The sequence below is a fragment of the Penaeus chinensis genome, chromosome 32 (assembly GCF_019202785.1).
Source record: "Penaeus chinensis breed Huanghai No. 1 chromosome 32, ASM1920278v2, whole genome shotgun sequence".
NCBI classification, from domain to species: domain Eukaryota; kingdom Metazoa; phylum Arthropoda; class Malacostraca; order Decapoda; family Penaeidae; genus Penaeus; species Penaeus chinensis.
The window spans coordinates 30,444,038-30,460,416 of NC_061850.1; the positions used below are offsets into that span (position 1 = coordinate 30,444,038).

Here is a 16,379-nt window from a genome sequence, read left to right on the forward strand (position 1 = left end):
ATTAGAATAATTATCAAACCTCACATCTGAATAAACTGGGAAAAAAACAACAATACATATGGAACACAGGAAATACCATACAGCTATTTCACACAGAGCTCTCACATTTGTGCAGCAAATCATTTGATACTGATGACTTCTCAAATATCTGTTTTATTTTATTTGTTTATCTATTTATTTATTTATCTATTATTTTTTGTTTAATTCTTAAGTCATGTGTTTTTTGTCAAAGAAATTTCCAAGTGCAGCTAGTTAACCTAACAGTGAGAACCATGATAACAATGCTTCCACAAGAATTTCTTCTAGTGGTATGTATTTTTGGGAGTAAGGCATTACATATATATATATATATATATATATATATATATATATATATATATATATATATATATATATATATATTTTGTGCAGACTTTAAATTTTCATTAAAAACCTTCAGTAATTACATTATCCCAAAGCAAGAAGTAACTGTAATATGTAATATATAAAAAAGTTGTCACCAAGTTTACAGAGATTAGAGATTTGGTAACACTGCCCTAGATTGTGATGGAGTCTGGTAGAGATATAATAATAAATTTAAAAAAAAGACACAGTGACCTTCTTTGTAGCTCTCCATGCATACAGGGGATAATGCGCATCACTCGGTCGGCAGATGCACGTAATAAAATAACTGTATAAATTTTTTATGGTAAAATTACGTCAAAATCAGGTGTTCAAAGAATTCACGTAAATCAACATCTGCCAACTCTCATGCATCTATAAACTCTCAACAAGTCGTGGCAACAGTGATTCAAGTCTGTTGAGTGGTACAATGTCTGATTGCGTGATGTAGAATTTAACAGCCATATCTGCTTTTTTTTTTCTTTTTTTTTTCTTTGTAAATACTTGTACAATTTCCTTTGTTAATGTTGCATTTTGTAGAGTAGAAAGTATAATATTTTTGGTATCACTGAAATTTAATTTTTTGTATATATCTCAAATACTGGTACAGAAATTTATTTTCTAGAAAATTGGAACTCAAATATTGAAATTAATAAAGGGAGGAAAGAAAGAAAGAAAGAAAGAAAGAAAGAAAGAAAGAAAGAAAGAAAGAAAGAAAGAAAGAAAGAAAGAAAGAAAGAAAGAAAGAAAGAAAGAAAGAAAGAAAGAAAGAAAGAAAGAAAGAAAGAAAGAAAGAAAGAAAGAAAGAAAGAAAGAAAGAAAGAAAGAAAGAAGGAAAGAAAGAAAGAAGAGAAAAGAAAAGAAAAGAAAAAAAAAAAGACAACTTCTAAATAACACATGAAAGATGTCGCATAATTTTTTCACCGACTATTTTTTATTTGAAATGAAACCAGAAAAAAAAAATTAAATCTAGGTCCCATATTAAGGGGATCCAGATTTGATGATAGTAGTCTCCTTAAGGGTGTCTTCCTTTATCCCTTTCCAAGCTCTAAAAACTGAATATTTGGTTAACATATACAAATTGCCTCTGGTGTTCTGACCTTTCCTTCAAATCTTACATGACAAAATATATCTAGTTTCTCTATAAACTATACTGATTAATCTTTATAAGCTTTAATAAATTACTAGCTGTATAAAGGTTCTCTCATTACCCAGAAACAGTGAAACCATTTAAAAATAACACAATCCTCTAAAAAATAATGTGAAAATAACTTAAAAGAATAATGATAATAAAAAAAAAAAAATTCTTGTGAACACCTTTTAACATTTACATTTCATGTGACTCTTTTTTGTTAATCATTAAAGCAGCTACAAACTGAATTTTGTGCCCATCTTCCACATTTGAAAATTAGGATACATACTGATAAAAGAGGACAGCCTGAAGATCTGACATATTACTATTATTCTAGAGAACTATGTGATTCTTTATCCCCCCCCCACTCCACCCAAAAAGGGAGAGAGAGAGAGAGGAAGAAAGAGAGAGAGACAGAGAGAGAGAGGAGAAGAGACCAGAGGGAGAGAGGAGAGGAGAGAGGTTGAGAATGGAGGAGAGAGAGACGGAGTAGAGAGAGAGAGGAGGGAGGAGAGAGAGGAGGAGAGAGAGAGAGAGAGAGAGAGAGTGAAGAAGAAGAAGAAGAAGAGAGTGAGAGAAGAGAGAGAGAGACGGAGAGAGGAGAAGGGCGAGAGAGAGAGAGAGAGGTGAGGAGAGAGAAGAGAAGAAGAAGAAGAAGAAGAAGAAGAAGAAGAGAGAAGAAGAAGAAGAAGAGAGAGGAGAGAGAGAGTTGAGAGAGGAGGAGAGAGAGAGAGAGGAGAGAGATGAAGAAGTGAGAGAGGAGAGTGAGAGAGACAGACAGAGGAGAGAGAGAGAGAGAGAGAGGAGAGAGAGAGATGAGAGAGAGAGAGACGAGAGAGAGAGAGAGAGATGGAGCGAGAGAGAGGAAAGAGAGAGAGAGAGAGAGAGAGGAGACAGCGAGAGAGAGTGAGAGAGAGAGTGAGAGAGAGAGAGAGAGAGGAGGGGAATGCGAGGAGAGAGAGGAGAGAGGAAAGGGAGAGACAGTGAGAGGAGAGAGAGAGAGAGAGACCAGCGGAAGAGAGAGAGAGAGAGAGAGGACAGCGAGAGGAGAGAGAGAGAGGTAAGCGACGAGAGAGAGGAGAGAAAAAAGAGAGAAAGAGGAGAAAAAGAGAGAAGAGAGAGAAAAAAGAGAGAAAGAGAGAGGGGAAAGAGAGAGGAAAGAGAGAGAAAGTAGAGAGGAAAAAGAGGTGAGAAGCGAGAGGAGAAAAAAAAGGAGAGAAAAGAGAGAGAAAAAGTGAGAAAGAGAGAGAAGAGAGAGAAGATGAGAGGAAAAAGAGAGGAGAAAAAGAGGAGAAAGAGAGGGAGAGAAAATGAGAAAACAGATCTACATGAGGGAAGAGAAGAGAAAGAGGGAGAAACAGAGAGAAGGTGGAGGAAAGACAGAGAGAATAAACAGAGAGAAAGAGAGTGGGGGAACAGGAGAGAAAGGAGAGAAACAGGAGAGAAAAAGAGAGAAAGAGAGGAAGAGAAAAGAGAGAAAGAGAGAGACAAGAGAGAAAGAGAGATAAAAAGAGAGAAAGATTGAGGAATAGAGAGGAAAAGAGAGGGAAAAAGACGAGAGAGAGAAAAAGAGAGAAATAGAGAGAGAAAAGAGAGAGAGAAAAGGAGAGAGAGAAAGAAGAGAGAGAGGAACTGGTTATTATCGTGAGAGTGAAGAGAGAGAGAGAAAGAGAGAGTGAAAAAGAGAGAGAGTGAAAGAGAGAGAAAAAGAGAGAAGAGAGAGAGAGGGAGAAGGAGGAGAGAAAAAAAGTGAGGGAGTGAGAGAGGAGAGTGAGAAAGAGCGAAGAGAGGGAAAGAAGAGAGAGAAAAAGTGAGACAGAGAGAGAGAGATGAGGAGAAGAGAGAGAGAGAGGACGAGAGAGGAGAGAGAGAGATATGAGAGAGAGAGATAGAGAGATGAGAGAGAGGAGAGGAAGAAGAAGATAGAGAGAGAGAGAGAGAGAGAAGAAGAAGAGAGAGAGAGATCGCGAGAGAGAAGAGAAGAAGAGAATGAGAGAGAGAGATGAGAGAGAGAAGAAGAAGAGAGAAGAGAGAGAGATGAGAGAGAGAGGAAGGAAGAGAGAGAGAGAGAGGACGAGAATGAGAGAGAGAGAGAGAGAGAGAGCGTGAGAGAGAGAGAGAGATGAGAGAGAGGAGAGGAGAGAGAGAGAGAAGAGAGAGAGAGTGAGAGAGAGAGAGAGAGAGAGAGAGAGAGAGGAGAGAGAAGAGAGAGGACAGATAGAGAGAGAGATGAGAGAGAGAGTGGAGAGATGAGAGAGAGAGAGAGAGAGAGAGAGAGAGAGGATGAGAGAGAGAGAGAGACAGCGAGTGAGAGAGAGAGAGAGAGAAGAGGAGAGAGAGACAGCAGAGAGAGATGAGAGAGAGAGAGACAAGCGTGAGAGTGAGTGAGAGAAAAAGAGAGAGAGAGAAAAGAGGAGAAGAGAGAGAAAAAGAGAGAAAAAAGAGAGAAAGGAGAGAGGAGAAAGAGATGAGAAAAAGAAGAGTGGTGAGTGTGAAAGAGAGGAAAAAGAGAGAAAGAGAGAGAAAAAGAGTGAATTAAGAGGAGAGAGAAAGAGAGAGAAAGAGAGGGGAAAAAACGAGGGGAGAGAGAAAAGAGCGAGGAGAGAGAAAAAGAGAGAGAGAGAAAAATAGAGAGAAAAAGAGAGAGAAAAAAAGAGAGAAAGAGAAGAGGTAAAGAGTGTAAAGAGAGAGAAAAAGAGAGAAAGAGATGAGGAGAAAAGTGAGAGAAAAAAAGAGAGAAAAAGAAGTGAGAGAAAGAAGAGGCAGGGTGTTTGATGGAGTGGAGAGGAAAGAGAGAGAAGATGAGAGAGAGAGAAAAGAGAGAGAGAGATAGAAATAGAGAGAGAGAGGAGAGAGAAAAAAGCGAGAGAGAGAGGAGAGAGAGAACGAGATGAGTGAGAGAGGGAGAGAGAGAGAGAGAGAGAGCGATGAGAGAGAGGGTGGCGAGAGAGAGAGAGAGAGAGAAGAAAGAGGAGAAAGAGAGAAAGAGAGAAAGGACAGAGTATTAGAGGTAAGGATGAGGAGAGAAAAGAGAGAAAGGAGAGACAGAGACAGTGAGAAGAGAGGAAGCGAAAGGGGGGGGGAGAGAAGAGGAGGGGGAGGGAGGAGGAGGTGGAGGGAGAGGGGGAGAGGAGAAGAGGAAGAGAGAGAAAACCCAGAGAGGGAGAGAGACAGGAGGGGAAGCGGAGAGAAGTGGGGAGAGGGGAGAAGAGAGAGACGGAGAGAGACAGAGAGGAAAAAGGGGAGAAAGGGGAGGAGGGGGAAGAGAGAGAGAGGGAGTAAAGGAGGGGAGAGAGGGGGGAAGGAGAGCGTTTTTGAGAGTTTGAGTTTGGAGTAAAGAGAGAGAGAGAGAGAAGAGAGAGGTTTGAATGAGATGTTTTCCCGATGAATTTCACGGGAAGTTATAAAAAAAAAAAATAATAAAATATAAAAGAAAAAAGGAAGACAAAGACCGGGGGGCCCAAAGAAAAAGGGCCCAAAACAGTTGCGTTTAAAAGGGAAAAACGGGAAAAGGGGGCACCCCTCTGTTTTTTTTTGTGAGAGCAGAAAGTACCCACCTCTCAGGAAAGGCAAAAGAAAATAATTTCCCAAAAAATTTCTCCCAAAACTGCGAAAGAGATTTCAGAAGCAGGGGAGGCTTTCTTTCCCTATTTGTCCCTTTTGGCCCATTCTTGGGAAAAGCAGGTTTGCAAAAACCAATCGAAAAAACCCTTCAACGGGTTTTTGCTGTTTGGAGGGGGAAAAACTAGTTGGGGGGGTTTTTTAAAGGTTTTTGGGGGACACTCCCCATTACCCCCAACACCCAAATTTCCTTTCCAGCATACCAGAGGAGGGGTTACCCAAACCTAAACCCTGGAAAATTTTGAAATCAACACCACTAACACATCCACCCCCCCACCACATTTTGGGGAGGGGGGGGCCCTTTTTCCCAGGAAAAAAAATTTTGTCAAAAAGGTTTTGGGTTTAAAAGGGGAAAAGGGGAATGGGCCCCAAAATGCATCATTGTCAAATTTGGTTTTATCGGAAATTTATATTTAAAAAGGTCTGCAGTAAACTGGGTCAAATTTTTCGGTTTCTTTTTCTCCGCCCACGGTTTTTTTTGTAAGGCGGGGGGGAATTTGCTTTCTCCTCCAGCTGAAAAACAAATCTTTAAAAGGGGGGACACATTAAAGGACCCCACCATAAAGGGGTTAACCCAAAAAAATTTTTAAAAAGGGGGGGCAGCCCCTTTTTAAAAATGTTTAAAAAATCATTATGAGCCCAAAAGAATCACTTTGGGTGGGAATTTTGGTTACGGACCGGCAACAGGTTTTAAACTCTTTTTTAAAACAGAAAGGGGGAAATTTAGAAAAAATTTTTTAAAAACTCAAAATCTAAAATAAACTGGGAAAAAAAAAAAACCCAATTTACATATGGAACACGGGAAAAAACCCATACAGCTTTTTCCACAGAGTTTTCACTATTGTGCAAAAAATCTTTTGATACTGATGACTTCTCAAAAATATTTGTTTTATTTTATTTGTTTTTATTTTTTTTTTTAAATTATTATTTTTTTTTTAAAATTTTTAATTCATTTTTGTTTTTTGTCAAAAAAAATTTCCAAGTGCAGCTGGGGTTTAACCTTTAACAGTAAAGGAAACCATGATAAAAATGTTTCCCAAAAAGAATTTCTTCTAGGGGGTATGTTTTTTTGGGAGTAAGGCATTACATATATATTTTAATATATTATATTTATATATATTATTTATATTATATATTTATATATTATTTTTTTGGCTGATTTAAATTTTTTCTTTTTTTAAAAAACCCTTCAGAAAATTACATTCCCCCAAAGAAAAAAGTAACTGTAATTTTGTAAAAATAAAAAAAGTTGTCACCAAGTTTACAGAGATTAGGGGATTTGGTAAACACCCCCTAGATTGTGATGGGTCGGGTTTAGAGTTTTATAAAATAAATTTAAAAAAAGACACAGTGACCTTCTTTGTAGCTCCCCCATGAAAGGGGAAAATTGCGCATCCCCTTGGGTAGGGCAAAAGGCCCGAAAATAAAAAAAACTGTAAAAAATTTTTTAGGGAAAAATTCCCGCCCAAAATCGGGTTTGTTAAAAGGGAAATTCACGAAAATAAACTTTCTCCCAACTTTTATGCATCTTAAAAAAATCTAAACAAGTGGGGGAAAGGGGGTGTTTTAAATTTCCTGTTGAGTGGTAAAATGTCTGATTGGTGTTTGTGGGAATTTAACAGCCATATCTGTTTTTTTTTTTTCTTTTTTTTTTTTTTGTAAATTTTGTAAATTTTTCCCTTTTTTAAATGTTGCTTTTTTAGAGTAGAAAGTAAAATATTTTTGATACTAAAATTTTTAATTTTTTGTATATATCAAAAATTATGGTAAAAAAAATTTTTTTTTCAAAGAAAAGGGGAAACTCAAATATTAAAATTTAAATTTAAAGGGAGGAAAGAAAGAAAGGAAAAAAAAAAGAAAGAAAGAAAGAAAAAAAATAAAAAAAAAAATGGAAAAAAAAAAAAAAAAAAAAAAAAAAAAAAAAAAGGGGGGGGGGGGGGGGTGGGGGGAAAAAAAAAAAAAAAATTTTAAATAACCAAAAATTTATTTTTTTAATTTTTATTTGAAATGAAACCCAAAAAAAAAAAATTAAATCTAGGTCCCATTTTTAAGGGGCCCCCCAGTTTTTGTGTTAGTATTCCCCTTTTAAGGGGTCTCCTTTTTTCCCTTTTCCCAAACCCCTTAAAAATTTGAATTTTTGGGTTTAAAAATTTTAAAAATTTCCTCGGGGTTTGTTCTGCCCTTTTCCCCCTTTAAAAATCTTACATGACAAAATATATCTGGGTTTTTTCAAAAAATTTTTATTTGTTTAAATTTCTTTTTTAGCTTTAAAAAAATTACTAGCTGTAAAAAGGGGTTCTCTCTTTCCCCGGGAAAACAGTGAAACCTTTTTTAAAAAATAACCAATCCTCTAAAAAAAAATGTGAAAATAATTTTTAAAAAAAAAAATTATGATAATAAAAAAAAAAAAATTTTTTGGGTAACCCCTTTTTCCCCTTTTTAATTTCTTTTGTGACTCTTTTTTGTTAATAAATTAAAAGCAGCTAAAAAACTGAATTTTTTTGCCCATCCCCACATTTGAAATTTTAAAGGATACAAAATGTTAAAAAGAGGAAGCCTGAAAAATCTGACATATTACTATTATTCTAGAGAACTATGTGATTCTTTATCCCCCCCCCACTCCACCCAAAAAGGGAGAGAGAGAGAGAGTAGGTGGGTTAATGAGTTATCCTCCCATGACAAAACCCAAAATTTTAAAGGAATCCAAAAAATTTAAAAAATTTAAAAAAGAAGGAAAAGGGGGTAAAGGAAATTATATATGAAATTATTGACAAAGTCTTGGGAAAGGCTTCTAAAGCATTATCAGAAAAAAATCTTGAAATTCACTAATTCACTAATATGTGGGAACTTTTTTTTTTTTTTATGGCCAAAACAATTCATGCCCAACAATTTTCTTCTGCTATTATTTTACCGGTTTTTTTGGTAAACCACCCTTTAAAAAGGGTTTTAAACAGCTTAGGGAACTCAATATAAAAATTGTTGAAAAATACGGGGCCAGGGAAAATAAATCGGGAAAACCATGGGGATTTTTTTAAATTTTGCACTTGCTATTTTGCAGAGCTTTTAAAATATCATTCGTAAAGCTCCCTTTCCAATGTTTTTTGTAAATTTTTGTTCTTTTTCCCCGATCATAAAAAAAAAATTTTTGCTCAACATAATCAACTTAAAAAAGGGGCCTGCAACAACCTTTTCCAAATTTAAAGGGTTTAAAGGGAAGGGGAAATGGTGACGATGTCAGTGAAGCCGGTTCAGGGGGGGGGACATTCCTAAAGGGGTCGACGGGTTCTTTTTGAGGAAGCCTTGAGGTTCAAAAGCAGCCTTCACGGGGAGTGGCCCTTTGGGAATTACGGTTTGGGTTTCCCCCAAGAATCAAGGGGGGAAAAACAAGAAAAAATTTAGGGTTGACTTCAAACTCCTACGGAATTCTAAAAAAAAAGTTTTTTATTTATTTTTAATTATTTTGGGGTTTGGGAATTCTAGGTGCAATGCGGGAAAATTTCCCAAAAAAGGTTTGCATATATCAAAAGTGATGTTTGTGTTGCACGGGTTATTCTCCTCAGAAAGAATTTTACTATGACCGTTCTTATTTTTTTGCCCCAAAAAATTTTAATTATCATAAAGGGCAAATTTTAAAAAATTTTCCTTTTGCACCCCAATTTTTTAAAAATTCTTTACTTTTAAAATAATAGTAAAAATAACATTTGAAAACAGAAAATTCTAAAAAACAAGGTGGTATTAAAAGAAAAAAAACCCAATATAAAAACCAAAACAGTCCCCCACTTGGCACTAAAAAATCACAAGGTTTAAATTTCTTTTTTGGAAAAATTAAATTACTAAACTTAAAAAACATTTTGATAAAATTTTCCCCCTTTAAAAAAAAATTTGGGAAAAAGAAGTCTTCAGTTTTGGGAAAATCTGGTTTTTTCCCTAAAGCTCCCACAATGTCGAAGGGACTCTTGCCGGCCAACATCTCATACAAGAGGACTCCTAATGCCCACCAGTCAACACTGTGAAAAAAGTAATGACCAAGTTTCATTTCTCATGAAATTATGGATCGCCAATATCTATTAGAAATGCAAGTCAGTTGTTTAAAAATTTATATAAAATTAAAACTGTATATCCAAAAAACCTAAAAAATTTTAAATCATGAACTGAAAATTTATTATCTTTCCCCTTTTTTTACTGGAAGGTTGTCTATAGCTGTTTTTTTTGGCCCGGGGGCTTTTCAAAATTTAAAATAAAGAAAAAAAAAAAAAAAAAAAAAAAAAATAATAAAAAAAAAAATAATAAAAATAAAAAAAAATCCAATTTATTTTTAACCCAAAGCCTGGGAAAATGTGTTTACTGTAATGTTGTTTTGTGAAAATTTTCCCTGAAAAAGAGGGGGTCTGCCAAGTGTTAGCCAAAAAAGGATTTAAATTTATTTTAGCCTTGTGACCTCCCCTAATTTAAATTTTCCCTTTTGGGTTTTGGATTTTTTTAAATTTCTATCAAAGCCCCAAGGGTTGTTTTTCTTAATGACATTATAATTATTGTTTTTTAAACTAAAATTTAAAATTTACACCCTTTATTAATAAAAGGGAAAATATTTCAAAAAAATTTCAGGAAAAGGGTAAGCGGTGGACGGGTTTGAATTGTAACAGGCTCTTTGGGGGACTTTTTCTTTGGTCTCATTATGTTTTAAAAAAAAATTTAAAAAAAATAATCTCAAGGGGGTTTGGGTTGTTCTCATTTTTAAAAAAAAGGAACATGATTTTTTTTTTTATTTACGAAATTTTTGGTTACCAAGAAAAATGTAAAAAATTAAAAATACGGGATAGAAAATTTTTTGCGGGGAAGTCCACCTTGAAAATGCCTGTAAAACCAATTAATACTGAAGTATTAAATCCATCTATTTTTACTTACCTGAAGCTATATTAAAAACTCCTTTTAAAAATTCTCGGGGTGCAATTTTATTTTGGTTTTCCCAACAGAAAGGGGAAATTTGTGTCCCCGGGGGGAATTTTTCCCTTTAAAACATCCCTTAATCTGCGTTTAAAATAGGGTCCCTCAGGGGTCCAGAAATCATTACCCCGTTTAAGATCACGGTTTTAAATTTTTTAAGGGGAAAAAGAAATAAAGTAATTTCAATAGACTGTGACCTACTTTTTAAAATTTTTCCCTTTAAAAAAACCAAAATGAAACTTTTATTTTACAGTTACAATGACTGCTGGACCATCATATATTATGTATATGAAGGGGGAGGGATTCTGATTTCACCTGCAAGTGTCTTTTCCCTCCTAATTGTCTTCTTCACAATAATTTCTTTTTTTTCATTTTAATTTTTTCCTTTTTCCACAGGGGAATCAAGTTAGGCCAAATTGTCCCTCTCCTATTTCAATCTCCCAGGGAAATTAAAGTATAAATTTCAAGTCCCCTTAAGATAAAACAAAATTTCAATTCCTAAAAATGTACATGGAAGGGGAAAAAAAATTTTATCCCAAAAGGGCAACCCCGGGATGTTTTAAAACATATTTTCATTCTGGGGTTATCCACTTCAATGTTCCCAACAAAGAAAAAAGGGCTAAAATCAAAGGGGGATGAAACCTTCAGGAATGATGTTAAAATTATACAGTGGTATAATATGAAATTAACATACTATCCAATGCCTTCCAAGAAAACTAATATGTTTCTTTATTCCTGTTGTTAAACAAAAAAAATAGCTAAAGTTTTTTTTAAAACCTTTTTTAGCCCCAATAAAAGTTTTCAGGGAAAGCAAAATGCAAAACATTATATATTCTCAGTATACCTTTTTCATGAAGGAAATTTAAAGGGGAAAGCAAATTTGGGCTTGCTTTAAAACCGGGAATTTTTTCTTTGGGGCAAACTTTCGCGGGCCTCTGCATGTGGAACATTAAGTCACCTCCACGAACAAACTCGATCACAAAGAAGAGGCGGGACGGAGTTTGGAAGCCCAAATGTTTTTTCCAAAAACCCCCAAAAAAAGGGTAAATTGGAAGCTTTTCCCCCAAACATGTTTCTCTGTAAAAACCCCCAATCTTTTGGTCCTTTTGGGGAATCCAAAGAAAAACAAGATAAGAAATACATTACATTTATTGATTTTCCTTTTTGGTTATAATAAAATTTATAGGTGATGAAATCTGATAAATTCAGTGACTAAATGCATATTTTACAAACATTTATTTTTTTATCAATAAATCTAGTTATGAACATAATATAAATAATCTTGGTCAAACACATACTATCAATAAATTTAGTTATGAACTCACTAATAATGAAATGTTGGTTAAAAAACATTTTCCCAAACTCCCCCAAACCCTTTTTTATTACCTAATTCATCTGTGATAGGTTTTCTTAATGACCTTCATGGCATAGATGCGTTTAGTTCTCTTCAGCTCCACCATCAGCACCTTTGCGTACGACCCACGGCCAATGACACGGTAATCAAAGTCACCCAAGGAAAGAAAGGGGCCCCCCTGGGGCCAGTGGGAGTAATGGGCTCGTGGGGGGCCCCTGGTTTAGGAAAAGTCATTTAATATTTTTCTATGTTTTAAAGATTCCCCTTTGTAGTATTACATAAAAACAAAAAGCTATACTGAAATAACACAATAAAGTAAATGATAAGAAAATTACTATAGCACTTTCAATTAATGACAAAATCTCTGCAAGAATTATTTAGTTGCCATGGATATTAGTTAAAAAATCACTCCATCTGATGCTAGAAAAGAGGGAATTTTGGGTTAAGGGAAAAATTTTAAGCATTTTTGAAAAAAAAAAACCCAATCGTGCCCCCTAAACGGGGTTTTTAAACAAGACTAAAAATAGTGGGAACCCATCATGCTAATAATTCTGAAAGAGCAAACGCAAGTTGGTGCAGATTTGAGGGGGGGGGGGGAGAAAAAAAAAAAAAAAAAAAGGGTTTTGGAAAGTTTTACTTTTTTGTTTTTTCTTTTTTTACCTTTTAAGGGTTTTGGCATCCCCAAAAGGGGTTTTTTCTGTTACCCCAGGTTTGCAAAAAACAGTAAAACTCTTTTCACTTCTAGGGACTAATTTCATTAGTTTATAAAAAACCTCAAAAATTTTAAATTATTTCTAATGGTTGAAGAGTTGATTTTGGGCTATACCCCATTACCAGCACTTGGGTTTTTGGTCCAGTAAGAAAAAATTTTTTTTAAAAATTTAACAAGCTCTTTGCCTTGGTGGGAAAAACCCATCTTTTTTTTTAAAAATAACTGTTTAAAAACCAAAAGTGTATTTCAAAACATAAAAAATCCCTTTATAGGGCGGGGTTTATCTTACTACAAAAAACATCACTCAAAAAGTTATAAAAAAAAAGTACTATAATATCTCCCTCATTCATCCCTGCTTTAACTTTGATGATTTGTTTTCCGGGCAACAATTGCTTTCCTTCTTTGGGTTTTTTAAAAAACACTAATTCCTCTTTTATAATAGATTTTAACTTTGGTGTTTTTAGAGATTAACCCAAAGGGTTGTAAAAAAACCTTTCAAGATTTTTCATGAAAAAATTCAGGGAAAGATTCATGCTTAATTTGATGTCCCTAGAAATAGAAATATGCCGTGAGTAATTAATGCACAAACAATAAAAGGGCAAACAGGACATATTTACAACATATCAAAACAAATTGGTATAACAAATCAATCAGTTAATAAGAGCACATAAAAAAGCATGTAAGAGGAAACCTAGGAATATAATGTGTATGGCACATTTCGAAGGGGAATAGTGGAAAAGTAAATATATATATATATATATATAAAAAACAAAAGAGAACATTTTACAAAAGTCTCACGAACCTGAGACGTCTGCAGTGTAGTCTACCGCCATCCTCCCGTTGGTTCCCCCCTATGTGGGCGACCGCTTCTTGAGGAAGAGTCGTGGGTAACTTTTTAGGGACACTTCTCAATTTTTCAAAAAATTTTAAACCCCTTTTAACCTTTCCACAGAAAGTTTATTGCCCACTCGGGTTTCACCTAGAATCTAGGGGTTTCCCAATCAAGTCTTACGGTATCTTTCTCCAAGGAGTTTATTATACTATATTGAAGTTTGTGACATAAACAGAAGCAGATATCATTTTATTCAACTGACATATTCAAAATTTATACAGTAAAACACAAAATCTTTTCAACACAAACAACTTTGATTCACCAATACCATCAACACAATAAAATCAATATCAAGATTATGTATATAATGTATGTCACAATGCAATGTATATCTATGTGTAATATAAGTCAAAATATTAGAAAACATTAGCCTGTTGACATCAGGAAAAAGTACTCTCTACTGTGGCTTCATTATCATCTTTTTATTGTTTTTTTTTAGACTTTTCACAGAGATGGCTCCAAAAGTGCTTAGTTGCCAAGGATCAGTTACTAGGCCTACCTGATCTCACTTATTTACAACAATAACAGTAATTAAAAATATAAAGCTTTCCTCATAATTTCAAGGAATGAGGTTAATAGGTGAGGTTTGGTCAGTAATTTGAGGATCCATCTATGCGTAAAAAAAAAAAATAATAATAATAATAAAATAAATGGAAGATAAATATAAAATAGGGCTAAATTATAGAGGACAGTAATACTCCTGGTATCAATGGGCTCATGGAAAGATGGTCATGAACTTTATCTTAAAACATTCAAACTTAACCCAATGCCGCCGGGGAAAATGAACAAAAAATGAGGAAAATGCTGTGCATATTTTCTATATTTTTTGCGTACACGTCATACCACTGGGTTAAACATCATATACTGTAAGTCCATTTAGTGAAAACACTAATTCTATATACAATGGAATTGCGTTAATAGATTAAATTAAAAGTAATGAATTTAATGACACAGCATTGGTTATTACCTATTTCCACAATGTTAAATTCACACTGCAGCCATTTGTTATCAAGACAGTCTATCAAGTGATGACCCTTATGCTAACCCCACTTACTGTACATTAAGAGTGTGATGTACAAAACAATCATCCAAAGACTATAACCTAACATCCATCATTAAAATCATAACACAATCTAACACACAAAATGATTGAAAAATCACACAGTAGTAAGCAAATCATTTATCCCTAGATTCTAGATTTAAAGGCATTGAAATTTGCCTTGACATCAGATAGGAAAAATAGGAAAAATAAATAAATAAGACTGACACATCAAAGGCGGCAATTTATCACCTCAAACAACTAGATACAGAAATGAAATTCCGGCACAATGCAAATGAATCTGCCCCACTCTTGTATGCAAGTTCTGTAGCCTCCCTGCTTCATTTCCACTTTCATTTCAATGCTATTTTAATATCTGCCCCTCTGCATTCCTCACAGGCAACCAAGGACAATACAATAATCAACCAGCTTTTCTTTCTTTCTTTCTTATTTCTTCTCTTGTTTCTGACACCTGTACATTATATAGGCTTTAGTGGGAGAGATAATTTACCCTTGGCTGTTTACATCTGTATCAGTGTCATATGAACAAGGGGAAAAAAAAGAGTAGGAAGAAAAAAATAAACATGAACACATTTTTGTGTGTTGAACAAAACCAAACTGCAGTTAACTGTTCTTACATGAAAAAACAACAACTGGCAACTAACATTAAAATTAAATATTTTTTTCCTAAGATACAATCTTTTCCACCACAGAAAGAAAGAGAAACAATTACAAGCAAATCCACAAATGACTTATAAAAAAAAAAAAAATAATAATAATAATAATAATAATAATAAATAAAAAGGAAAGACAGAAAAAGTAAGAATTATTCTTTTTTTCTAAAAAGGACAAAAGTCAAAAACAGAAAAAAAAAAAACTGATCACAAAAGATAGGACAGCAAAAGAAAAGAAAAGAAAATAATACTAATAATAATACACTGTAATGAGATCCCTCCTTCCAAAAACGAAATGCCTCCATCCGCCCATACACAGGGCCCGGGCACGTGAAGAAGCGAAAATTTAAACCCAATTTTTTTCATATAAAAAAAATCACCAGGGCGGCCACTTACTCTGTTGAATCGTTTGGCCTGGAAGATATGGCCGTTGACTTTGTACAGCTTCCTCCATCTTCTCGCTCCTCTCCTGTATATGCTCCCTGGGGAAAGAAGAAGAAAAAGTTGTAACTCTTGTGCTTGGTGGGTGATGGCTGGGGCCCAAAAACTCTAATTTATTTAATGAAAACGGGAAAAAGGGGCACAGAGGAAAAGGAAAATGAACAGGAATGTGTGTGGTTGTTTTTTTTGTGTGTGTTGTGTGTGTTGTGTGTGTGTGTGTGTTTTTGGTGTGTGTGTTTTGTGTGTTGTGGGGTGTTTGTTGTGGTTTTGTGTGTGTGTTTTTTGTGGTGTTTGTGTGTGTTGTGTGTTGTTTTGTTTTGTGTTTTTTTTGTGTGTGTGTTGTTTTGTTTGGGGTGTTTTTGTGGTTTTGTGTTGGTTTTGGTGTGTGTGTGTGTGTGTGGGTGTGTTGTGTGTGTTTTGGGGGTTGTGTGAGTGATTTTGAGTGGTGAGTGGGGATTTGAGTGGGGTTTTGGGGGGTTGGAGTGAGTAAGGGGGAGTGAGTAAAGGGTTGAGTGACTGAGTGTGTGTAAATTACTGATTTTTGTTTTTGGTGAGCATGTGAGTTTTTTTGGAAAAAAAAGGGGGTATAAGGGGTATAGAGTTTTTTTATTGTTCATGTGACAAAATAAAAAAAATCTTTAACAAAGTCCAAAAAACTGTTTAAAGTCGGGGGAAATAAAATTCTGAAAAAAAATTTAAAACCCCCAAAAAAAAAAAAAAAAAAAACCTAAAAACAAATCCTTCTTTCTTCCTCTTCTCTTTCCCCCCTTTCCTTCTCTTTCCTCTCTTTCCTCTTTTCCTCTATTCCCTTCTTCCCCTCTTCCTTCTCTCCCTCTTCCCTTTCCCTCTCTCTTTTTCTCCCTCTCTCTCCTCTCCCTTCCCTTTTCCCTCCTCTCCCCTCTTTTCTCTTTATCCCCTATTTCCCTCCGCAGCGAGCCCTTTTCCAACACTGACAAAGGCTGTAGCGCTCGTTAAAGGAGTTTTGGACCCGCGTCGCCATCCTTGCCCCCGGGGTCGCTCGCGCTTCGCCCCAGGGACTCGGTTTTTCCCTTTAAAGGGCCTTCTTCCCTCCTGATACGCAGACGCACGGGGCCAGGCTGATGAGCCTTCGTGTGCGTGGATGGGGGGGCCGGGCACAATGGGAGGGGGGGAGAGAGAGAGGAAGAGGGAGGGGAGGTTTTTTGGGGGA

General features: G+C 35.2%; 1 protein-coding gene across 1 annotated transcript in view; it reads right to left on the reverse strand.

The window, feature by feature from the left end:
* The window catches only part of LOC125042498 (atypical protein kinase C-like), an 89,827-nt gene that overhangs the window by 8,463 nt on the left and 64,985 nt on the right, over positions 1 to 16,379 (reverse strand). Inside the window, exons 6-11 of the mRNA XM_047638140.1 lie at positions 15,146 to 15,231; positions 12,947 to 13,035; positions 11,479 to 11,647; positions 10,898 to 11,181; positions 10,040 to 10,045; positions 9,069 to 9,141 (exon numbers count right to left, since the gene is read on the reverse strand). Coding sequence (XP_047494096.1) covers positions 9,069 to 9,141; positions 10,040 to 10,045; positions 10,898 to 11,181; positions 11,479 to 11,647; positions 12,947 to 13,035; positions 15,146 to 15,231 — 707 coding nt within the window. The remainder of the gene's footprint in view (positions 1 to 9,068; positions 9,142 to 10,039; positions 10,046 to 10,897; positions 11,182 to 11,478; positions 11,648 to 12,946; positions 13,036 to 15,145; positions 15,232 to 16,379) is intronic.